This window comes from Peromyscus leucopus, chromosome 8b, assembly GCF_004664715.2.
Source record: "Peromyscus leucopus breed LL Stock chromosome 8b, UCI_PerLeu_2.1, whole genome shotgun sequence".
Classification (NCBI taxonomy): Eukaryota; Metazoa; Chordata; class Mammalia; order Rodentia; family Cricetidae; genus Peromyscus; species Peromyscus leucopus.
Window position 1 is genome coordinate 101,693,566 of NC_051086.1, and position 24,487 is coordinate 101,718,052.

Consider the following 24,487-nt stretch of genomic DNA (forward strand, 5'->3'; position numbering starts at 1 on the left):
AGATAGACAGCTGCACCAAGCCGCCCAGCTGTTGATCACAGCTGGTGCTGGATGCATGGAAGGTGGTCCTGGTTCTGGGGTGGGGTGCGGAATGTCTGCTTAAGGATGCTGTTTGTCCTGGTGAGACCTGGCACACAGGGCTGTGCCCGGCCCTGGGCCTCTGCCCTCAGGAGCTTGTGGGCAGGTGGTGGGTGGGCTGGGAAAAGAGCCCTGTGGAAACCTGCAGGGGAGGGCAGGAGTTCAATAGGCCAGGGTGAAGAAAGGTGTGAATGAGTGTGTGTTTGTGTGTGAGGGTGGAGGCCAGGTGTCATTCCTCAGGCATCTACCTCGTCTTGTTTTTGTTTTTTTAATTTTAGCTATATTTATTTTATTTTATGTGTATGATTGCCTTGCCTTCATGTATGTATGTATGTGCACAGTGTACATGCCTGGTACCTGCAGAGGTCAGAGGAGGGCATCAGAACCTCCAGATTTGGAGTCAGGGATGGTTGTGAGCCACTATGTGGTGCTGGGACCAAACAAGGGCTCTTAACGTCTGTACCATCTCTCCAGCCTCCACCTTGTTAGGGTTTCTCACTGGGATCTGGGGCTGCCTGTGAGGCGGACTGGCTGGCAACCCCCCAGCTCCCTCCCGTTTCTGCCTCTCCAACGCTCAGGCTGTAAGTGCTGCGTGTGGATGCTAAGGCTGTGGGTGCTGGGCATAAACCAGGTCCTTGCACTTACAGGGCAGCATTGGCCAATGGCGGAGTCCCCCCCACCCCCCCAGTCACAAGGAAGGCCCTTCATCGTCTAGAGCTCCAAGATGGTGCAGTTCCTTTCCTCAGAGGACAGGGTAGGGAGACAGGCAGGCAGGGCCTTCTTCAGGGAGCCTGTTGGAAATCATATGGCATGCCCCGACCCCCAACTTCTCTTCCAAGGCTCTAGCTCATTCTCCATCCTCCTGGTCACCCATCCATGGGGTCTCTTGGTACCCCTGCTGAGCTGTTCCTGGCCTGATACCCTGTGGCAGGGTCCTTCCTGCCTCTAACTGTACCTGCTCCACTCTTCTCTGGGTCTCCCACAGTTCCTTGCAAGCCCTCAGCTCTGTTTTAGCTTTGTGGAACTCCTACACGCCCCTCAAATCCCTACCCATCCTTTCCTATAGCTTGAAACAGCCTGTCTTCCTATGACTCTGGTGTGTCTTTGTGTTTTTCTAGGATGTAAATTATTCGTGTGTGAGCCATCTTTCCTCTGCTACCCTCTTTTCCAGTGCAGAGACAGATTTCCATAGGCCAATCAGTAATTTACTGTTCTTAAAAATGCAGGAAATGTGAACATTAGGAAAAAACTGAAATTTAACCATAAGCTTTCATCACCCTGGACATTCTGCTGTAGTCTTTAGGATCCTGACGAAGTCCTCAAGGGCAGAGCTCTGGCTGTTATCTGTTTCTATAGAGACTGTAAGGTGATTGGTATGTGACTTGGACATGACAGATGCCCAGTAAAATAATGGTGGTGACTGGCAGGTGGTGACGTGGGACAGCATTTTGGTGGCTGCTGCAGGCACATGTGGGGATCCCACAGGACCCCCAAGGGACCAAGATACTTCTTGCAACTTCTTCCCAGGGGTCCCAAACTTACTTGTCCCTGCAGTGCTGGGGTCAGGGCAGAGGTGGAGTCATCCTCGGGGTGCACTGGGAGGGTGTTCCCTGGCAGAGTCTTGGAAGGAGTGTGAGGACCTAGATAGCTGAAGGGAAGGGCAGCCGAGGCTCCCTGGCTTCATTCTCCTAGTCCAGGGCTTGGTGAGCTCTAAGCTCTCCCTCTCTCTGCGGTGGGTTCCTGGTGTCGCAGATCCCTGGGTGGTTCTGGGATACAGACTTTCACTGCCCGGGCAGGGTGCTGCTTGCTCAGCTCCTGCAGCCTCCCCTCTGGCGCACAGCCACACCGGCGGCTCCCCAGGCCGCCTTATAAGGCAGGCGCTGCACTTGCTCACCACTCCCTCTGGTCTGGTTGGTACCTTGCCTTCTCTGGCGCTCATGAGGCCCTGCTGGGTTCCTGGGTGTGTCCTGGCCACACCCATAAGCCCACTGATTCTGAACCATCACCTCCACTTCCCAGCCTGCCTCGGTTTCTGAAGGTCAGGATGGTCCCTGGTTCTGTGCCTGGCAGGAGTGGCTGATCATCTCCTGTGTGTCCCCGAGTGTTGTGTCTACATCAGTCCTGGGGACAGAGAGGGGAGAGGCTCCATGCAGAGAGTCGGGCCACAAGTCCATTGTGGCATGGAGGGGGTTCTCTGAGGCTACCCAGTGGGTCACAGAATAGGGGAACTCCAGAACAGGAAAGTCCGTTCCAGGATGGGGAAGAATGTACCAAGTCCAGCCTGGAGACTTGATACAACCCACAAGTTGGGGTATCCAGCTGAGGAGCGGGCAACCACCAGGAGAATTGGTGAGGAGGCCTCAGCCTTTGTGTTTTCAGGACACCCTAGAGGCTCTGGGGACCCCATGACTGTCCATGGGCCGCGGCTTTCCTCAGGGTGGGTTTCTTCATCTGCAGCTCAAGGCTTAGTGTAAAAGCCTGCTTATGCTTCATGAGGTCAGCAGAGAAGTTCCCCACGGGGGCTGAGGAGCCTCCTGTGTTTCTTCTGGAAAGATCCAGCCACATCTGCAGGAGGGTCATTCCCCCAGGCCATCATCACACCTGCATGACCCTCTGTTCCCTGCCACAGTGGTCATCCTGTTCTGGGACTGGATGTCGTTCCCTCCTAAGACTGGACGCGTTCAGTCTGAGCTGGTCCAGACTGTTCCCACCTAGGCCAAGTTAGACTGGAGGGCTGGGGGAAGAGTGGTCAGGCCAGTTGGGTCTCCTTCAAGGTGGAGGCAGACAGACCCTGGCTCTGGGGTCCAGGCAAAGTCCCTCCTTGGCTGCCTACCCAGCTGTCTGACGCCAGCTGTCTGCCGCGCCAGGGGTGCAGGGATGAGGGAGAGCCAGGCCTCTCCACGGATCATGGCCCAGCAGCTGTGGAATAAATACCTTAAATAGAGAGAGACAGCTGCGGCATGCCTGCCCGGGGGCCGGGTCCTGCTCCACCCCTCCAGTTCTGTGGCTGAGGCTCTGACCACCCAGTGGTGCTGGGGATTGAACCCGGCCCCAGCACATGGCACTTCATGACAACCCCCGACACACACACCTACACGGAGCATTTCATTTGCCCAAGGAGGAGCCATGCCTCCATCCTCAGCCTCTAGGCCCTGAACAGCTGCTCGGATCCAGGGTCTGAACAGTGGTGTGACGGTCAAGAGTGGCCCAGGGCAGATGGCCGTGCTCTGTCTGTGTGGCTGGAAGGAGGGCACACTCAGCCCTGGAAGAGTGCACTGACGCTCCTAGCTGACTCTCTGGGTGTGGGCAGTCCCTGACCGGACTCTGGACTCCTCTGGTGGCCAAGAGAGTGCCACATGGCGTATGTTGGCCCCTGTCCCCAGAGCCTCAAGTCTGAGAGTTGCCGAGGAAGGTATACAACTCCTTTGGCTCCATACCACTTCCTCTAGGGCTTGCAGTGCACCGGGTAGGTGGGTAGGTGCCACCTCCCACCCCCCATTACAGGGAACCTACCCTCCTGTGGTCAACGGACCATGGACATCGGGACCCAAGACTTGGCTTCCTTTCAGTACTCTGCAAACACTGGGCATAGGAGAGAATAAAGTGAGGCTGAGAGTGCTTGGGAGGCCAAAGCCAGGAGATCAAGGAGTTCTGCTGAGCCAGAGGCATATGACCCATCTCAACTATGGGCTTCAGAGAGGTGGCTCAGTGGGAAACCCATCTTGTTTCCTTGGGTGCTGTGGCACACACCTTTAATCCCAGCATCTGAGAGGCAGAGGCAGGTGGATCTCTGTGAGTTCAAGGCCAGCCTGGGCTACAGAGTGAGTTCCAGGACAGCCAGGTCTGTATAGTAAGACCCAATCTCAAAAAAAGGAAAAAAGTGTTGGTTGTTTTGCAGAGGGAGGGCCTCATTTCAGTTCCCAGCACCCATAACTGGCTCACAGCTATCTAACCCCAGCTCCAGCGGCTCTGGTGCCCTCTCTGGACTTCACAAACATTCTCTCTCTCTCTTAAGAGCACTTCCTGCTTTTGCAGAGAACCTGAGTTTGGTTCCCAGCGCCCACATCAGGTGACTGTCAACCACCTATAATGCCAGCACCAGGGGAATCCATTGTCTCTAGTCTCCACCCAGACATGACACATAAATGAAAATTCAAAATGTAAAAACCCTAAAAAACAAACAAATAAAAAACCCCAAACTGATAACCAGTGAGCTTGGGAGGTGTTGGGGTAACAACAGTCTGTGGCCTTCGCTTCTGACTACCTCACTCTCCCCTAAGACCAACGACTCACTGGGAAGTCCTTGTGTGTGTGTGTGTGGTGTGTGTGTGTGTGTGTGTGTGTGTGTGTCCTGCTTGCTCTCTGTCTCCCAGAGAGGGAAAGGGGCCCACAGCCATGGCAACATACTGGCCCATGATGAACTCTACCCACTGGTTCCTGGTAGAGAACAGTCTTATTGCCTGGCATCCCCGGGCCTGAAGTGGTCCCAGGCTTCTATCTCCCTTCTGATAGATAGCTCACAACAGCTCTGATGGTGCAGAGTCGACATCAGCTAGCTGGCAGACTTGGCTCATTCTCTGGGGCCTGGGATCCTGCTTTGCCCTGGGCCTGATGACTTACCCCTCTGGCCCATTTTTCTTGTGGTCAGAGTGGGTGGGTTTCCTCATTATTACAGAGAGGGAAGTGGGAGCCAGCACCCAGGAGGTTTGTGTTAAGTATGTGTATGAAAACTGAGCCCAGCCCTTATTTAAGGAAGCCGTGCCTTGCATGCAGATCTGAGGAAATGCTAGAATTTTCAGGGCTGCAGGTCCAGAGGTCCTGTCAATGTGCCTTGCTCCCACCTACTGAGGGGTGTGCAAGGGCACTGTCCTGTTCCCTGGCTCCTACTTTCTCCCATCCCCCTTTCTGTCAAGTGTTCAGAAAGGCCATTCTTACTCACTGCTAGATCATAAATCCTGAGGATCTCAAAAAGCCTGAAAAGGAAGCCACCTCCCTCCCCGCTGTTCTCAGGGTGCGCCACGCTGGCAGCTGGGCATGCTGTTGACACTTAGAATTTTGTGAGTATAGATTTTGTCAAAAAAGTCTGTGTAGTGGATAGGGGTGTTGGCTCAGTGGTAGAGCACTGGATTAGTATTTGAGGCCTTGGGTTGTATCCCTATCATGGCCAAGAAAAAAATAAAAAATAAAAGGGAAAAAAAATCTCTTATTTTATAGGCATCTTGAGAACGTGGAGGAATCTGAGATCACTTTTGTTCCGTTTGGAATAGCACATGCCTTTGTGTTTTGCATCAAAGATTTAGCATAGTCTTTGCAGTGGTGGGATTTGAACCCAGGACCTCCTGCATGCCAGGCACTTGATTCTAACCCCAGCACCATAGACTGTTTGAACTCATTATATAGTGTAGGCTGGCACTGACCCCAAACTCCTGCCTATAGAGACCGCTAGTCTCCAGAGGTGTACACACTTCACCTGGTTTTTAAAATTTTATTTTATTGTGTTTTGAGACATTTCGCTATGTAGCCCTGGCTGTCCTAGAACTTACTCTGTAGACCAGGCTGGCCTCAAATTCACAGAGATCCACCTGCCTCCACCTTTGCTGGAATAAAAAGTGTGTGTCACATGTATCTTTTGTCTATCTACAGCCCAAGACCCCTGTGGTTCTTTCTTTTTCAGCTGGATTGTTAATTCTTTTTTTGCTGATTAAAAAAATAATAATTTTTTAATTGAAAAAATTTTATTTTGTGCATGTGGGTGCTTTGCCTGTGTGCATATCTGTGCACCATGTACATGCTTGGTACTTACAGAGGCCAGAAGAGGGCGCTGGTTTCCCTGGAGCCAGAGTTACAGAGCAGCCATGTGGTGTGGGGAACTGAACCTGTGTCCTCTGCCAGAGCAGCCAGTGCTTTCACTGCTGAGGACCGCTCCAACCCCATGATTTGTTTTTTAAGAGTTTTCTGAGCTATTGTTGGTGATCAGACCTATAGGTCTAGCACTTGAGAGGTTCAGCCAGAGAGATGGCTGATGTTAGAGACCAACCAGGACTACAGAGTGAATACCAAGCTGGTCAGGAAGGAGAATTCTTCTGAGTGGTACGAGGTTTAAGGGTGCCCACCCCCACCCCCATAGTTATAGTGTGCTCTTCCAAACAGAAAATTCGAAGCTTGTGTTGTTGGGGTTCTGCTTTTACTTTGGGCTTTTGAGTTCCATGTCCTGCTGCATTCCGGAATTATAGACAAGAATTTCACCCATGTTTTCTTCTAATGTTTCTGTGGTTTTATTTTTATGTACTGATGTCGTTAATCTGCTGGAATTTATTTCTGTTTGAGTATTGTGGTGGAATCTGGGGTTTTGGTTTTTTCTTTTTCTTTCTTTCTTTTTTTTTTGCACGGATGTGCGCTCGGTGAGCTGGCTCTGCAGTGTGGGGTGTGTGCTGAGCTATTTTTGTTTTTCTGGTGACAGTGCTGTGCTGGCTTAGCAAAAACACCCTGGATGCATTTCTTTCTTCCTCTCCCTTCTGGAACCCTTTCACAGCGACACAATCCTGTCTTTGTTAAAACTTTTAAGGAACTCACTAGTGAAACCATCTGGGCCTGATACTTTTGTGGGCGTCTAGTATTTAAGAAAAAAAAAAAAACCACTTAAATTATTTTCCATGGGGCTGTGAGTTTAGAGGGACTCTTCAAAACTTATTTCTTTAGGGCTGAGCATGTAGCTGAGGACATGGCGTGGTGGTGTGATGCCGGCCTTGCAGGCACAGCCACATCCTAAGCACCAAAAGAAACCAATTACTGTTTAATGGGTGTAGTGAATGCCTGCAATTCCAGCACTTGGGAGGCTGAGGCAGGACAGTCACAGATCTGAGGCTAGCTTGAGCTACATAGTGAATTCCAGGCCAGCCCAAGCTATATAAGAAGACCTTGTCTCAACTCCTGGAACCCATGTAAAGATGGATGCAGAGAACTGACTCTACAGGGTTGTCCTCTGACCCCCCCCCCCCCACATACACAAAGAGCAACAATAATTTTAAAAATGTGTTGGTATGTGGTGTGTGCCTGTATGTGTGTCCGGAGCCCAGAGAGGGTGTCCGGTGTTTTCCTCTGTTGCTTTCCTTATTCCCTTTAATGGTCCCTCGCTGAACCTGAAGCGCCCTTGTTTGACTAGGCGAGGAGGCCAGCAAGCCACAGCCCCCCTCTTGTCCGCACCTATTCTCAGTGTTGGGGTCACACGCATGCGTGACCATGCTGTTTCCCAGCGTAAATGCTGAGGATTCTGACTCGGGTCTTCATGCCTGTACAGCAGTCATTCCCCGAAGACCCCCCCCCCCCGCCCCCGTTTTTTCCCCCGTAGAAGATTCTTTACCCATCTATTTAAAACCTCTCAGGCTAGTCAGGATTATGTGCTTTAGCACCTTCTGGGGGAGGGTATGTGGAGGGGCAGTCTGCGCTGTTGACTACCCGCAGCATCTTGTCCTGGTTGTGGTCCTCTCTGCAGAGGGGGATACACTGAGGTGTGTCGGGCCAGGCGATGCCCTGGGCCATTCCATTTGGAAGCACGTTTGTACACTAGAGAGTGGCACAGGTTCTGAGAGGGACATGGGCAGAGGACCTTGTACCCTGAGAAGCAAGGCCACCTAACCACCCTCCATTGTTGGAGCCTTGGAGGAAGGGATGATGGGAAAGGGAAACTCCGCCTTGGAGTGGGGGGTGAGCAGTGTTCTAGGCAGGATGCTAAGTCTCAGGATCATGAAGTCTGGAATCTTCCAGAGAGTAGCTGAAACACATTTTACATCAGGGCATAATCACACAGAGGGGTGTGTGTGTCTGTCTGTCTGTCTGTGTGTCTTTTTGTCATCCATGTCTTCCTTGATCTCTCTCCACCTTATATTTTGAGGCAGGGTCTCTCACTTAAACCCAGCGCTCGCTGGGTCTAGCTAGTCCCCTTGCTCCAGAGCCTCTGAGAGGATCTGGGAGCTCAGACCTGGGTGGAAAGTGCCTTATCCACTGAGCTCTTCCCCACTTCTTCAATGTACAGAATTGTGTTTGTTTATCTCTCTCTCTCTCTCTCTATTTTTTTTTTTTTTTGAGAGAGGGTCTCTTGTAGCCCAGGTTGGCCTTGAACTTGGTGGCTGTTGGAAGATGACCTCGAATTTCTGGTCCTCCTACCTCCACCCCAGGCCACCATTTGTAGCACAAGTTTGTGCTTTTCAGCCCCAGTCCAGACTTCCTGATGCCTGAGACCCAGCAACCCACCTGGACCACCTACCTGCTTCAAGACGTGGTTTCCCATCACTGCTTCCTCCTCAGCCAATTTAAGACAATATTTACCGCCCCAGAAGGAGGTGCCATTCTGTCCTGCCTCCAGCCTTAAGCACTGACCGCTTGTCACTGGGACTTTCCATCCAGGGGTTCCCCATTCTGAAGCTTTCTTATCCACGGGGTCACATGCTACGGCCTTTTGTGTCTGTTGTCTTCCATTCTTGTAGCCCAGGCTAGCCTCAGAGTCACTATGAGCTCTTGAACCTCCTGCATCTACTCCTCAAATACTGGAATTACAGGCATGACCCACACGTGGCATACAAATCCATTTTTATACATCATATTAAGGAAAGATGTGCTAACGTTCCTTCCCTGTGACAGAATACTCGGGATAAACAGCTTGTGAGAGAGAACGGTTTAATCTCAGCTCAGCTCAAGAGTTTCCATCTGTGGCTGATTGGCTCCTTGTAGCTGCAGAGCCCATCATGGTGGGAACACATGGCCTAAGACACTGCCCACCTTGTAGTGGCTGGAAGCAGAGTCAGGAAGGCGCTGACTTCTCAATGTCTCTTTTAGGGATAGCCCTCTGCACCCCACCTTCCTGTGATCTAACCACCTAAAGGTCCCACAGGTCTCCAACACATAGCCACGATCTAGACTGTAGTAGAATGTTTACTGCGAGGTTTTGAAAGTGACCTTGATCTTACTGATTTCTAATTCTTCAAATTTCTATCCAGACTATTCAAAATGCTCGCCCTGCAGTGAATGATAGCCTTATCCTACCAATGCTTTCAGGTAGGGCCCGTGCGTGTTCTCTTTATATTGTGGATATGTGTATGTGCCTGCTTGTCTGTATGTGTACCACACGTGTGCAGGTGCCGTAGGAGTCCAGAAAGGGGTGTCAGAACCCCTGGAGCTAGAGTTAGGGGTCGTTGTGAGCGGCCATGTGGGTGCTGGGAACTGAACCCTAGTCCTTCGCAAGAGCAGTCAGTGCTCTTAACTGCTGAGCGGTCTCTCTGACCCCCATATCATGTCTTGTCCACATTCTTGAAGCAGATATTAAAAACACTGGGAATTTGATGACCTCATCAAACTCATCTGCAGAGGTCTGATTGGTGTCTACAGGTAGGGTTCCCTTGGTAACAGCAGAAAGACATGGTTTGGGGAAGTCTGTGTCAGAATAGAGATATATTCTTAGAAGCTATGGCTATGAGATTAAAATATTAAAAAGGTTAATAAAGTTTTTTTGTTTTTTGTTTTTAACAAAGAAAGGGAGAAAAGGCCGAGAGCTACCACATGCTAGCTGTGTGGGGCACCAAGGAATACAGCAGTGATTATGTCCCCAAGGGGGTCCTGCTTGCATTCAGTGGTGATTGTCTTGAAATAGACGAATTTGTGTCCCCAGGAGTGGCCTGCTTGTTTGGGAGGAGATGAGTGACAGGCAGTGAGGCTGAGAAGAATGAGAGAGATGGTGGGCTAGAGATGCCTGGTGGTGTGGTGGGCAGGGTCAGCATAAGCCTTGGGGCGGGCTCCAGATGTGCAGGCCTGGAGGGTGCCAAGGACATCTGGAGGTTGGTGCAAGATGAATGAGGCACTGGGGCAGAATGTACGGGGGTGTGCAGAATTTGGGAATCCAGACAAATGGTGTCTTAATGCTGTTGGATTTTTTTTCCTTTTTTTTTTTTTAAATCTCAGTGCTGGGATGGAACTCAGGGCTTTGTATGTGCAAGACAAGTGTTCTACCATTGAGTTACATCCTCAGCTCATTAATACGGTTGTGTGTGTGTGTGTGTGTGTGTGTGTGTGTGTGTGCGCACGCGCGCGCGCGTGCACGCGCGCGCATGCATGTGTAGGTCAGAAGCTGACACTGAGTGCTTTCTCAGTCACCCTCTGCTTTACTTTTTTGTGAAGGGTCTCTCAATGAGCCTGGCGCTCCCCTGTAGGCTGACGGGCCAGCGATCCTCAGGGACCCTCTGTTCCTGCCTCCCCAGTGCTAGGATGCCATGCCTGGCTTTTAACGTGTGCACTGCTAATAAGTCCTCATGTTTGTTCAGCGAGTGCTTTACCCACTGAGCTATCCCCTAACCCCGCAACACAGTATTTTCAAAAACTGAAGCGTCTATGGCGAACAAATTTCAAAATTTCATCTAGACACAGAGCCCAGCTCTGAATGCACACAGCCCCATTGCTGCCTGCGCCCTGGCCCTGGCCTGAGAGACTTGTGGTTTGGGGTCTAGTTTGTCTTTGAAGCTGAGTGCCTATTGGGATGAGAACAAGTCGGCGTAGCTCTGAGACCTCGGCAGCCTTGTGATTTGGCTGTGGCCGTTGTTAGAGTATGGAAGGGTAAGTCACTCTGGCCCAAAGCTCCAAGGACAGGAAGCAGAGCCCTGAGAACACCACCTTCCCTCCACTCCTATGTCCAGGCTCCCTACAGGCGTCCATTCTCCATGCTGTACAGCCCTCTGATTTTGAAGTCCCAGAAGAACTTAATGTCTGAACTCCCCGTCACCTCATCCCGAGATGAAAAGGGGAGAACCCCAACCTTTAACTCTCTTGTACTATTCCATGAGCCCAAATAAGCCACTGACTCAACGTTTTGGCTCTGAGCCAACTGGGCATTCTCTTTGTTGGTTTTCTTGCCTGCAAAAATCCTACTGTCTCTACCTTCCCAGGGTGCTGTGAGATGATCTGCATTAGAGCTGGAGTTCAGAGCCCTGTGGAAGGCTGGGGATGTAGCTCAGTTGGTAGAGTACTTGCCAAAGTATTCATGAAGACCTGGGTACCACAAAAACCTAACGTGGTGCTGCATGCCTGTAATCCCAGTGATTGAAAAGCAAAGGCAGAAGGATCAAGGCCTCAAGGCCATACTTTGCTATATGTCAAGACCAACCTGGGCTACATGAGATCCTGTCTCAAAACAAAACAAAAAGCCAGTCAACCTTGTAGGTGAGGTTTTTCATCCCACAAGCCCACTCCCAAATAACCAGACTTATTATTATAAATGCTCGGCCGATAGCTCAGGCTTGTTACTAACTAGCTCTTACATTTTAAATTAACCCACATTTCTCATCTACGCTGTGCCATGTGGTGGTACCTTTTTTCAGTATAGCAAGTTCATCTCCTGCTTCCTCTGTGTCTCCTGGCGACTCCTCAAACTCCTCCTTTCTTCCCAGCATTCTCTTAGTCTGGTTTTCCCACCTAATATTATCCTGCCTAGCTATAGGCTGGTCAGTTTCTTTATTAAACCAATCACAGTGACATATATTCACACAGTGTAGAGGAATATTCCTAGATAATTGCATCACAGCCCAAATTTGAATTCTGGCTCTAACACTCCTGGTTTGAAGGCTTGGGGGCAGTGCCTTAGTTTCCCCACTTAACAAGTTGTTGGGAAGATGAATGGAAGGAAGTGCCGAGAAGTGCCTGGGCATTGTGATGGTATGCTGAGTTGCACATAGTAGGCACTTTGTAAATGTGAGGTCGCGTCAGTACTGACTTATTTGTGCCCCTGACTAAGTGAGGAGCAACTTTGACAAAGGATAAGGCATGGATGCCAGAACAGACGTGTTTTAGTATATGCAGGACGTGAGCATGTTTCTGATGGGCTGTCAGGATGCGTCCTGACTTCTGTGAGACCCAAGCTTCCTGATCCAGCACCATTGTTTACGTTTGCAAGTGTTTCCTGTTATACATATGTCTGTTCATGCCTGAGTTCCCCCGAGGGTTTGTACTCATTCCCTGCTGTTGTCTGCTACTGTAAAGCATCTTAAATGACCAGGATCTAAATCCTCCCCTCCTGGGGGACATCAAGAGGCCATGGGACACCTGCTGCCCAGTTGTTGGCCAGTGAGGTTAGAGATGGTCACTGCTCCATCAGTGAGTACCTGTGGCAGGCTTGATTGCTAGGACTAAACCGCCAGACGGGTTTAGTCTTCTGTAGCCTATACCCCAGTGTGTGCAGAGCATCCTTGTCCTCTGTCACCCTCCACCTTATTCAGAGACAGGGTGGTCTCAGTGAGCGTGGAGTGTATTGATCTGCTAGACTGGCAGGCCAGCCACCCCTGGGATGCCCCACCCCATCTCCACAGCCCCTCCCTCACAGTGCTTTTTACATGGGTGTTGTGCTAAACACGTCACTGACGGAGCTATGCCCCCAGCTGCGTTCTGCCGTGTCTTCGTGCCCACACCAAAGGGACCCAGCTTGAGGGGTGACAGGTTTCCATCTGCAGCAGGCTGACCCCTGCAGGCTTTCCTCTGCCTGGCCCTGGAGGAGGCACTGTGTATTTCCACTCTGGAAATGATGGCTGAGGCAGGTCCCTGTGCCTGGCTCTGCCCTGTCTTCGGGCTTCCTCGGCTTGCTCCCCGCTGATCTGCTGACTAATGCTTATCTGATGACTGGAGGGGGAGCCGGTCCTTGTCACAGCTGGCTCCGGTTACAGAGGGCTGAGATGCACCCAGAGCGAGGCCCCACACGATTCTACTGTATTACCGACCATCTCGATTTCGGGAAACCCAGCCCCCAGAGCTCATCACAGCCCCCAGGTAAACTCAGCATGGAGGGGTATTACTGTGGGAGGAAAACTTGGCTGTGGGGTGCAGTAGTCTTCCTGTGTGGGGCGAGGCTGGGGAGGAGATAGAGGAGGAGCCATGGCCTTGGTTGGGGAAAGTGGTCCTTTAATCCAGGCCCTCCCCCAGGCCTGTGCACTGGTGTGGCAGACACATGGTTAGTCATGGTGGGGAGTCCTTTTCCCAGAGACCCTGTAACCTTGGAGGGGCCCGGGCCCTCCCTCATTCTATAGCCCTGAAGAACCAGGGCCCACACTGTCTCCAGGGAGGGTCTGGCTGTAGGTCAGGGCCACCCTGGAATCCACAGTCAGGGAAGGAGGGGAAGAGACACGGCCCAGGCCAGTGTGTGGGAAGTTGAGCACCCGCCCTGAGGTCGTGGGGAGCAGGAAGTTTGCCTCCCCCTGACCAAGGCCTGCTCATTAAATGCACTCTTCTCGAGATAGTCTGCTTGACTGGCCTTGTTTGGTACATCACATTCTTAGTAGAGACCTTGGGCAGCTCCCATCCTGTGCCTTTGAGTCTTGGGCACCCTGGAGTCTACTGGTGGATGATCATCTTGAGTTGGGGCTCTGGGGGTTCTCAGCCCAGTGTACTGATGGGGAGTGTCCCCTAAGGCATATATAGACTTCTCTCAGAGTCCTGCTGATCTCTGTCTGCTTGACAGTCTGTCTGTCTGCCTTCCCTTTTCTCTTTTTCCCGTAACTCCGTCTGGCCAGGGACTTTCCCATCCCTCAACCATTAGGAGCTGGGTGGCTTTCCTGGTCTATCTTCCCAGGACCCCAAGCCCTTATCTCAGGAGGGTGGAAAAAGTTGGTAATTGACCATCCTAACTCCGTGATCCTCCACCCCCACATGGCCCATTTTCCAGATGCAGCAGTCAAGGCCCAGAGAGCTCCTAGCACTTGCTTGTTGACATGCTGGGGGGAGGGGCCTGCCTGCTGAGCTGCTCTAGGGGGATGGATGGGAGGCAGTGCCAGCCAGTGAGCATGTAGAGCTCTTTACGCTTGCTGACCTGGGGTAGGATGATGCCCACGTGACGAGATGGGCTGTTGCCGTGGGAAGTGGAGCAGAAGCTGCAGGGCTGGGTGGGAATGGGGTCCTGGCTGCTTGGTGAGCAGCGTGACCCTGCACTGTCCTGTCTGTGACTCTGCTGGGTGGTTTTGCCACACGTCCAGGATGGGAGCTCGGCGCATCCCAGCACAGTTCAGGGTAGACTTTGGCTGGCTCTAGACAGCTCACTCAGGGCTCATCCGTTATCCTGGAAATGGGATAGGCCTCTTTCCAGTTGGAATGAGCTGAGTGTTGAGACCAGGGAGGAGGTGGATGGCAAGCTTCTAAGAGATTGCTCACCTTGGCCTCCCTCCTTCTGTGAGGTCTCCTGAAACCTTGCCAGGGTGCAGATGGCGGTGTCTGACCTTTAGGGACTGACCACTTCCATTTCACAATCCAGCTGCTCAGGCTTAGGGTCCCATGAGCCCCCTGGGCATGCATTGCCTTGAATAGCACCCAGCTCTCCTGGGCCTCCTGGGACCCAGCCTGGGCCCTCTGTGGCCACCCTAGGAGCCTCAGGTGCAGAAACAGGCAGAACCTTGTCATCTCCCTGTCCTGGAGCCAGACAGGGAAGCCAGGACAGTAGCCTGTGTCCTGCTTGGCTTCCTGGGAGGCCAGCCAGCTGATGTGACCCAGGGGACTGGGAGGGGAGCCCCTTGCCTTGTCTCTTCATTTCCAGGCTCTGGGTTTGAGCAGCCTCCGGCACTGTGGGTGGAGGAGTTGAGATGGGGGCTGGCTGGAGTGAGAGAAAGAGGCCTGGAGAGTGTAGACGATGTCTGTCCTTACCACGAAGGCCTGCTGTCCCTCCGAGCCAGGCCTGGCACTGATGGATCCAGGAAAGGGGCACTGTCCTCTGACACCCATCATTTTCCAGAGAACCTCAGCCACCTGCTCCCAGCCCACAACACAGGGAAGCCTCGTGCACTCCTGGTTTCCCCTGCGTGGTTTGGATTCTGTGTGGATGAACAGCCTCCTGGGAAAGCTCTTGCTTCCAGGAACACCTCTGCCTGCAGAGAAAGTGTCCCGCCCGGGCTCCGCTTCCCTGGCTCTGCTCACCTCTCCCTGGTCCAGCGCTAGGGACTCAGGTGGGAGAGCCGAGCACCGAAGGTGATGCTCTGTCTCTACCAAGCCATTAGCAGGAACCGGCCCCTGGTCCCTCTTCCTGCCATCTGACTGGAGACCACTCAGGCGGACCATACTGCGCCAGCACAGCAGCCTCTCTGCAAGGCTTGTGACCACATGGTGGCATTCGGCAGTAGCAAGCTGAGGACCTGAGTTCAATGCCCAGAGCCCGTGAGAAAAGCCAAGCATGGTGGCACTGGGGAGGCAGAGGCAGGCAGATCCTTGGAGCCTGGTAGCTAGTCAGCCCAGCCTACTTGATGAACGCCAGGCCAGTGAAAGACTCTGAAACAAAGTACCTGGTGATGCCCTGAGGCATGACCCTTTGGGTTGCTCTCTGGCCTTCATTCACGCACACCAAAGAGGTGTATCCCCTAAAGGGGACTCATGTTGGGGAGGCTGGGTCTTCGTGGGCATAAGGGTGGGCCCTGGCCATTTCCAGTCACCCATCTTAGCTCTCTCCCAGACTCTGCACCCTGAGACCCTGAGGCCCTCAATGAGTGATCTCCCCTGCCACTCACGGCTTCCCGTCCTCGCTGCAGACGCTTCCAGGGAGTCTGCTGACACATTTGGACTCTGAGATTTGTTTTTTGAACAGCCATGAAAGGAGAGAATGAGTAAGAAAGCGTGGGGGAAGGCCAGAGGGAGGGGGAAATCGCCTGGAAAGTCCAAACATGTGTTTCAGAAGCAGGTGCCAGCATGTCATCATCAGGAGGGTGGCTGAGGGCCTGAGCCCAGCCCAGCCCAGCCGAAGCTGGCCTTGCCTTTGTTCTGCCGTGTAGAGCTTTGTTTCCATTTTAGGGACAGCCTGGGCGCCTGTCCTCTTACTCTCGGCTGCATTAATATTTCATTAATTCTGTGTTCTTACATGTTCCGAGTGCTAGGTGGTTATTGAAGAGAGGGCACAGAGAGAGTGAGTCACTGGCCCCAGGCCACACAGCTCGGGGGGGTTTGACTCCACGCCTCAGCTGGCAGGTGAAGAGGCTTGCGGTTTCCACACTGGATGAGGTGGTAGCCTGTGCTCGACCTCCTTGGCCCAACAGGAAGGATCCGTGGACATTCGAGCAAGTGATAGCCACACTTCTGTGGCCCTTGGGATAGTTGGCAGGAGGCAGAGATAGATACAGGGAACAGTCCTGCCCACTTGGACCCGACGATTGGACCTTGCAGATAGAGGCACTTCAGTGACGCTGTGCTGTGAGGCGGGTTACTGGACTACAGGACCTGATGATCCTTTGTGTCTCTTGCTTTGTTCGGGACCCTCTTCTGTGTCCCCCATCCCCACCCCTGTGTCCCCGAGGCTGACTTGGGCCCTGCTAGTCGGGACGGGGTCAGAGGTACTCCTCTGCCTGCCGTATTTTCTGCTGACTTTGTAGTGTTCAGTGTTGGAAGTCTCTTTATGACTCAGTTGATGTGTCTATAAAATGGGTTGACTGGCGTCGTCTTACCTCCTAAGCTTTGAGAAGAATCTGGTGAGAGGCGTTACTGGAAAGTTCTTTGCACCAACAAGTTTTCGGGCTGGCTGTGTCTCCGTTGGTAGAGTGCTTGCCTAGCATGTGTTTATAAAGTGCGGTGGTCCCCACACCGGGGAAGTGGAAGCCGGAAGTGGACGTCCAGGCTGATCCTTGACTATAGAGTGAATTTGAGGTCAGCCTGGGCTACATGAGACTCTTATATCTAAATAAATAAGCAAGACGAAGTGCTCCGCAGAGCGATGCTAAGCAGTGGTTTGCTGGGGCCAGAGCCAGGAAATCTGGGTCCTTCTGGAGCCTGGGTGCTAAGGGAGGGTTGAAGTTAGTGCAGGCTCAGTGCCCGCGGGGGGGCGGGGGGGGAAGTGGGGGAAGCCGGAAGTTCAGGTCCCTGCCTGTCAGGGTAGGCGCCAGCCTAGATTCCCATTGGTGAGGAAGAGTTAGGTGACCAGGACCTGTGTTGGACTGAGCGACACTGTGTAACCACCTGTGAGGCCCAGCCTGTCCATGCACAGTGGGACCCGGGCCGAGTGAGCTCTTACCCAGCCCACCCCATCCACTCCCTCAGCAAGCTGTTCCTGGTGGTTTGCCCTCCCCCAGAGCCCCACTGGCCCACACCACATGACCCAAGCATGGGAAGAAGGGTCCATCTGTGGGAGGTCATGCTGGCCCGGGACCGAGGCGACGGGACCGGCCTCCCAGGAAAGCCAGCTGCGTGGGAAGCAAGCCAGGGGCTCCGGAAGTCTGTGTGGTACAGGCTAGACTCCTGGTCTGTCGCCGTGATCCATTCTCTCCGTGGTTCAGAGTCACCATGCCCAGTCACTGACCAGCTTGAGACCTGTCTGTGTGAGGCCTCTGCTCAGGCCCAGCCTTCCCCGTCTACACTGATGTCTCCTGCACCTCCCAGGCCTTCCTAGCGCAGGCTGAGTAGGATCCCAGCGGCAGGAAGCAGCCTCTGGCCCCTCCTGCGGGTGAATGTCCTCACCCCAGGCTGCCCTCTGCAGTCTGTCCGACACAGTGGCCACCACAGCCCCACCACACCACAGCCCCTGGAGAGCTAGCCAGGCGATTTGTGTGAAGGGCGCCCCCTGGCAGTGTGTAGCGGTCTCACATCATTCAGCCTAGGCCACTCCTCTGTCCACTGTGACTGGTGTGCCTCCAGGGATACAGAGGCTGGTCTTCACAGCTGGTGTTTGCAATGCCTGCACCTTGCTGGAGAGAGGTGGGGCCTTTCCTTGGCTGCCTCGCTCTGGTCCCGGCCTCACGCCATGGCCTCAGAGGGACCTTCTTCTCCAGCCAGCACAGCCCAAGTCCCTGCCTGTGGAGGCTGTCTGCAGGCAGTGACGAGTGCCTGCCAGCTAGTCATTCGGATTTTATTTTTGCCTTTTATTTAGTGCGTGTGCCACGGCACACATGTGGAAGTCAAAGGGTAGCTAATAGGAATCAGTCCCTCCTACCACGTGGGTTCCAGGGATCCAACTCCGATAGTCAGGGTTGGCCGCAAGCAACTTCACGCTCTGAGACCTCTCCCTGGCCCTGGTCACGGCCCCCTCTATGGGGACAGGGGACACTGGTTTGTCATTCATGCTCTGTGAGTGCCCACTGACTGACTGTGAGCGGAGTGTGGGGGAGAGCTGTTGTGGGAACCTGAAGAAGCAGTCACGGGGGGTGTCCCGCAGCAGCGGCAGGTTTGTGCGCCTGTGATCGGTGAGGTAGCAGCTAAGGGCCTTGCAGGTCGCTGAGCAGCTAAGATGGTGATGGACGGATTGCGGGGTCGGCTAGCATGGGGGTAAAGAGAGGCTGTGCCCACATGGCTGTGGGTGAGCGAACCTTGGCACAGGCCTCCAGTGGGAATCACACTGTGCATGAGGGGTGGTGTGAGCGTACCCCCCCTCCCTGAAGCAGCCCCTAAATCATGATCGAGGATGGTGGGGTCCATGGGAACGGCTTCGGGTGACTATCTGGTGCCAGTGGATAGAGGTGGGGAGAGGAGAGAGGGGCAGTGTGGGCCCACTGCTACCAATCTGAGGTTGAGTCGGGAGGGCCCAGAGGGAGGGAGAGGTTGTTCCGGAACCACAGAAGAGGCAAATAAATGTTGGTCGTGCGTGTCTACAATCCATGTGCTTGGGGAGCTGAGGTAAGAGAATTGTGAATTTGAGGTTAGCTTGGACTCATAGAGACACACTACCTAAAAAAAAACAAAAACAAAAAAAACAAAACAAGCACTACCACCCTCTCCCCCACACCCCACCATTCAGCAGGTCTTGTAGCAGGTTTGCTCTGGGTTATGGGATGTGCCTGCCTCACCCTCCTAGTGTGCCTGGCAGGCGTGGTGAATCAAGTGTGTTTTTGCCACAGGGTTGGCTCTCGTTCCAGGGCTTGGGGCCCCATCACTATTAAGGATTCCCAGGCCAGGTGTGCAGGCGTGTGCTGTGGATGGGTGCTGTTTGCCCGGGGCAAGGGGAAGATGGTGGATAGGTACCTAAGCCTCTCCGTTTGGCGTTCTCGTACTATACCTGCCCAGACAACATCAGCTCTGCTGTCACACTCTGTCCTGGTTCCACTGAGGAGTCTGTTGGGGCCACCTAGCACCCAAGGGCTGGTCACCTGGACCTGCCCAGGTCAGTATTTGGACCTGGACTTACCTCTTGCTTATGTACTGAGCACTCTGGTCTGTAGACTCTACACTCCTTATCTAGGCCAAGCACACCATTTGTCATCGTGGCTGCCACAGAAATAGCCTTTCATCCCTGCTAGTCATTGAGTCCAGCCATCTCCACTGTCTCCTCTAATACTCTCTGAAATTTAGGAGGCCCAGAGAGGCTGAGTTGCTGGCAAGTGGTCACACAGCAGATACCTGGCATTCATAGGATCCAAGCCAGACCTGTGACTTCCCAGATGTCTTGGGGAAAAGACATATGCAAGGAAGCCAGGCAAAGGACAGTTGTGATGACCTTGTTTCAGATGCAGTGACTTGGTGCAGCCTGGACTGTCACAGAGTCCCAGCCACTTATGTGTATGCAGTCCTGTAGATGTAATTTTAAACAGTCTTATTAAGTAAGAAACACAGAGCCAAATAAAGAGTTAAAAGCCCAAGAGGTCAGAGCACTAGCGAATAGCCTTTAGCTTACCAGCCACTGCCGTCCTTTCCCTGAGAAAGAGACCTACTTCCTGTGTGTCTGTATTTTTCATTGACTTTCTGTTCTGCCTTCTCATTGGTTCTAAACCCAACCACATGACTTCTTCGTCACTGTCTGTCTATACAGACCTCCAGGTCCTATGGTTGGTACTTGGATTAAAGGCATGTGTCACCAAGCTGGCTATGTCCTTGAACACACAGAGATCTGCCTGCCATGTGATGGAATTAAGGGCATGTACTCCCACTGCCAGACTTCTGCTAAATGGCTTGCTATTAGCTCTGACCCCCAGGCAACTTTATTTATTAACATACAAATAAAATTACATTTCAGCACAGTCCCATTGTGGAGATGATGCTGTGGTTGAGAGTGGACTGTGATCTGTGTGTCCCTCTGTGTCCGCCTGCAAACTGGTGGTGCTCCCTGGAACCCTTTGGTCTCCTAGTACAGAAAGAGGGACTGAAGGTCCTAGCTGCGGCTGGCTGGACACCATGCTCAGGGGTCAGTGGTGCAGGCAGGCCTATGACTGTTCCTTTCCCTGTGTGGGCAGTGGCCTTGGGCTGCTGTGGTAGTGGGGTTAATGCCCTGCACACTGGTTTCTAGAAAGCATATGTTCCTACCCATTCCTTACCTGAGAATCAGGCGTACAGTCCCTGCCAGCCTTTGTCTTAGCTGGAGGAAGAGACGGTTAACCTTAGAGATGGGGGCTGCCCGAGTGAGGGGCAAGCCACCCTCCACCAGCATGGGCACTCCATCCCACCCTCCTCTTCTGGATCACCAGTCACTGAAGCTAGCAGGGGTCTAAAGAGTCCCTGGAGGGCTGGATCCAGAGGACTCCACAGATCTGGCCTAGGACAGCCTGCCCTTCTATACCCTGGGGCTCCCTCCACGCCTGCATTCTTCCTGGGATTGTCACGCCTGCCTGGGTGGGGGAACCCCAGCGGGCTGTGGATGAAGCAGAGCATGTTGACACAAACCCTGGCTGAACCCCGATGTTCTCTGCAGCCAGCGGTGGCTGTGCCGGAATTGGGAAAGGGACCGCGGTGGCGCCTGCCCTACATCCAGTTCTTGGCTTTGGGGTAGTTCTGAGGAGTGATTCCCGCCTCACTGAGCTGCTGGAAGGCTTTAACCAGCTCTGCCTTGCCAATAGCGCTCCTTGCCATCTGTTCTTCGCCAGGCAAGGCAGGGGACAGACGCCAGGGCTGCTGGGAGTGCTGTCTTCTCGCTGGAGAGGCCCTGCTTTTCATGATGATTTTGTTTCAAGACAGCACTCTGTAGACTAGGCTGGCTTCAGACTCAAGGCAATTCTCCTGTCTCTGCTGTGGGGTTGGAGCCATGCATCATCACAGTCAGTATTTTTAATTCATTCATTTTTAAATTTGAGATGGGCTTTCATGTAGCCCAGGCTGGCCTTGAATGAATTTCTGATGTTCCTGCTTCCTCTACTAAGTGCTGGGATTAACAGATGTGCACTGCCATGCCTGGTTGATGATTCATGTGTGTATATTTTCACATTTATTTATTTGTGTGTGGGTGCACATGTGGACATCAGAGGACAAATTTGGGGAGTCGGTATTTGGGTTCTAGGGTCGCCAGCCCTTATTTTCTCTACTTTTTGAGATAGGGTCTCAATGTGGTTTTAGCTGGATTAGAACCTGTTACATACACCAGACTGGCTTTGAGCTTACGGTGATCCTTAAGCCTCTGCCTCCCAAGTGCTAGGATTACAGGCCTGTACCACTATACCTGGCTTGGATTTTTAAATTTTATTTTAAATTCAGTTTAATTTGTGTTTGCTTGCTGTGTTTTTTGGTTTTGTTTTGTTTTTTGTTTTTTGAAATAGTCTCTCCTAGCCCAGGCTGGCCTTGAACTCATTACGTAGCTGAGGTTGTTACTGTGAGCTCCTGAATCTCCCGCCTCCACCTCCAGATGCTGGGGTTCCACACAGATGCATCACACCTAAGTGAACTCCCAGGCTTCTCTCTGGCATTCACAGTGTCCCCTGGAGACGTTCCTTCTGTCCTTTCTGCTCAACTTGGAAACAAGTAGGCGTTTTCAGCCGAGGCCGTGGGTTCTGGGCCAGGCTGGTGTCTGGTATCCTGTGTTGGCCTGAGCATGACCTTTGTTGGGGGAGTCCTACCATGCTGCCCAGCTCTACCATAGGCCAGGTTCTTCCTGGAAACTAGACCCTAACCAAGGTAGATAGCCCTCTGCAAAACAGGCTCATAGCAGCACCTGTTCCTGAGAGCATGAGGAGAAACAGATGAGTTCAGATGACATGGACTCAGAATAGGCTGCCAGACTATCATCATGGCCACCAACAAAAGCAGCAAATACTCCATCTTGCCCTCCTCCTCATCAGGCATCTATCCTTCCATCCCTCTACTTGCCCATCCATCCATCCATCCATCCATCCATCCATCCATCCATCAGTCCATCCACCTACCCATCTGTCCATCTATCTATCCATCTCCATCCAACCAACCATCCATCCATCCATCAGTCCATCAGTCCATCTGCCCACCCATATGTTCATCCATCTGTCCATTCATCCATCCATCAGTCCACCCATCTGTCCGTCTGTCCGTCCGTCCGTCCGTCCGTCCATCCGTCCATCCATCCATCCATCCATCCATCCATCCATCAGTCAATCCACCCAGCAAAGGCTCCAGTGTTTGAGCCAGGCTCCCAGCTGAGATGTGGGAGTGGCGAGCCAAAGAGACAGAACAAAGCCCTGCTCCCTGGCTTCCTGTTTCTGATTGTGAAGTTCTTGGAGACTTAGCCTTGCTGTGTCACCTCTGTCCTTGGGGTGGGTGGACAGAGGAAGGCTCTCTTGCTGTGTGTCAACATTTAGTTGTTTAACCCTTCTGTGTCCCAGTTCCTGATTTCACAGATGGGAGCGGTAGAAGCAATGCGTGGGGCACCAGAAACAGTGGCAGTTAGTTTCCCTTTTCAGTGTATTCTTAGATCTGAGGATGCGGACAACTGATGAGGGACCGAATGCTGTTCCTGGAAGCCATCGAGAGGGAATGGACGTAGCCACGGGATGGAGCTGCTGACTTGGAACTTGCTGTTGCCGTCACAGTCTCCATTCTCACAGGGGGCCCTGACTCTGGGAGGGGACTGTCCACGGAGGGCACTGCTGACTCACGTCAGAAGAGCCCCTCCCTCCCCAGAGCCCCCCCCAGCTGAGCCAACTGGATGTGTTAGGCTCCCAGCAGCAGAAAACTGGGCTCCAGATGGCTTCTACTAAAGGAGAGTTTGTTTTGATCTGTCCCTGGACCCAGGCAGCCCAAGGATGTGAGGACCCTTCCTGTGTCCTTGGCCACTGGGCCCATCCTTTCTCGGGAGTTCTTCGATAGCCAGAAAACCCTCTGGGAAGCCCCTTAGGGCCCGCAGCTGCTGCCCGTTATCGGACACCAAGACTGAAGCGCAGGCAAGGGGTTCCCTAGCACATGAGGGCTGGACGAGAGAGGCAGGGCAGTGTCTGCTCGGATGGCCGCCCTGTAATGGGGCGCAGGGCAAGGCCCCCTTTGCTCGGGCCAGATCTGTGCCAACTGCTTGTTTAGCCGCCCGAAGGCACAGCCACACCAGCTGCTTCCTAGTCACCCTCGAGCCTGGCACGGCCTCCTCGGAAGCAGCAGCTGTGCCCTGGCTTTCTAGGGCCCGAGAGGGCTTGGGCTGAGACTCAAGTGTGACCAGCTGCCCACGATGGCTGAGAGGCTGACACCATGGGGATGAGTGTGCAAAGGAAGAAGCACTGGCGTGGTGGTGGCTGGTCCCCGGCGTCCACGGGGACCCCGGTCTTTTCCTCCTCACGGGGTTCTCAGCCCAGGTGCTGGCCTTTCACGTTGCCCATGTGGTTTGCTCTGCCACACTCTCCCCTGCATCTATCCCCTCTTCCCATATGGTAGTAATTCAGCCCTTCCTTCGGCCGAGGAGGCCCCTTACCAAGAGGAAATGCCCCGTGGGACTTCTAGCACCATCTCGGCCTCCTTTGCTTTATGTGTTGGCAAGGCCAGGCCACAGCTGTGACCTGTGTACCCTCATTGTCCTCAGCTCCCAGGTTTGGCTTTGGTGGGCTGGTGCACCATGGGATGACTCCAGGAGGCCTGAACTGTGTGTGACAAGGTCCTTCCCTCCACATTGGCCTGCTGTCTGCAAACATTGCTTTGTCATGAGCATGTTGCCTAGAGCAAGATTGGTGGCGGGTGTGTGTGTGTGTGTGTGTGTGTGTGTGTGTGTGTGTGTGTGTTTGGGGGTTGGGAGTGCTCAGCCTCTGACCTCAGCATTGGCCCGCAGTGTGGCTTGGGACATGTGCTGTAGTGTCTCTGTGTTTTATTTTACTCCAGACACCTCTCAGGACTCTGAGCAGAGCGGGGTGGCCGGGGGAGGGGGAGGGGGAGGGGGACGGACGGACGGGGACGGGGACGGGACACTGCAGAGGCTGACAGAGGGTCTCCAGGGCATCGTGGCCTTGCTAACCCTTGTCTGGGTGTGTGGAATGCAGCCCGTCAACTCCTAATGGGCCACGTGCGTTCCTCACACAAAGCATGTGGCCCCTGGAGGTGGAAATGTAAGGACAGCCCTGTACACTACAGGCCCAGGACCCAGGCTGCCCTGGGCTCCGTGGCTAGAACTGGAGCAGGGGAGAGAAGTGTGGGTTTGAGGAGGTCAGCGAGTGACCAGGAAACATCCTCATCCGGACGCTGGTGCAGCCCCAGGGGTCCCTGTGGTCTCTGACTCAGAGAGAGGTCACCTCCCGGAACTGAGACTGGATTCCAGCTGGGGCTGCTGCTGCAGAAGACAAGG

The 24,487-nt window shown here is 53.3% G+C and overlaps 1 protein-coding gene across 5 annotated transcripts in view; it reads left to right on the forward strand.

The window, feature by feature from the left end:
* Septin9 (septin 9) overlaps positions 1-24,487 on the forward strand; it is a 217,609-nt gene that overhangs the window by 147,106 nt on the left and 46,016 nt on the right. Inside the window, exon 1 of one of the 5 annotated variants that reach the window (XM_028892544.2) lies at positions 12,742-12,876. The exons of the other annotated variants lie outside the window; for them this stretch is intronic. Within the exon in view, the coding sequence (XP_028748377.2) occupies positions 12,783-12,876 (94 nt within the window). The 5' untranslated portion in view covers positions 12,742-12,782. Of the gene's footprint in view, positions 1-12,741; positions 12,877-24,487 lie in introns of those variants that run through there. 5 annotated transcript variants of the gene reach the window in all.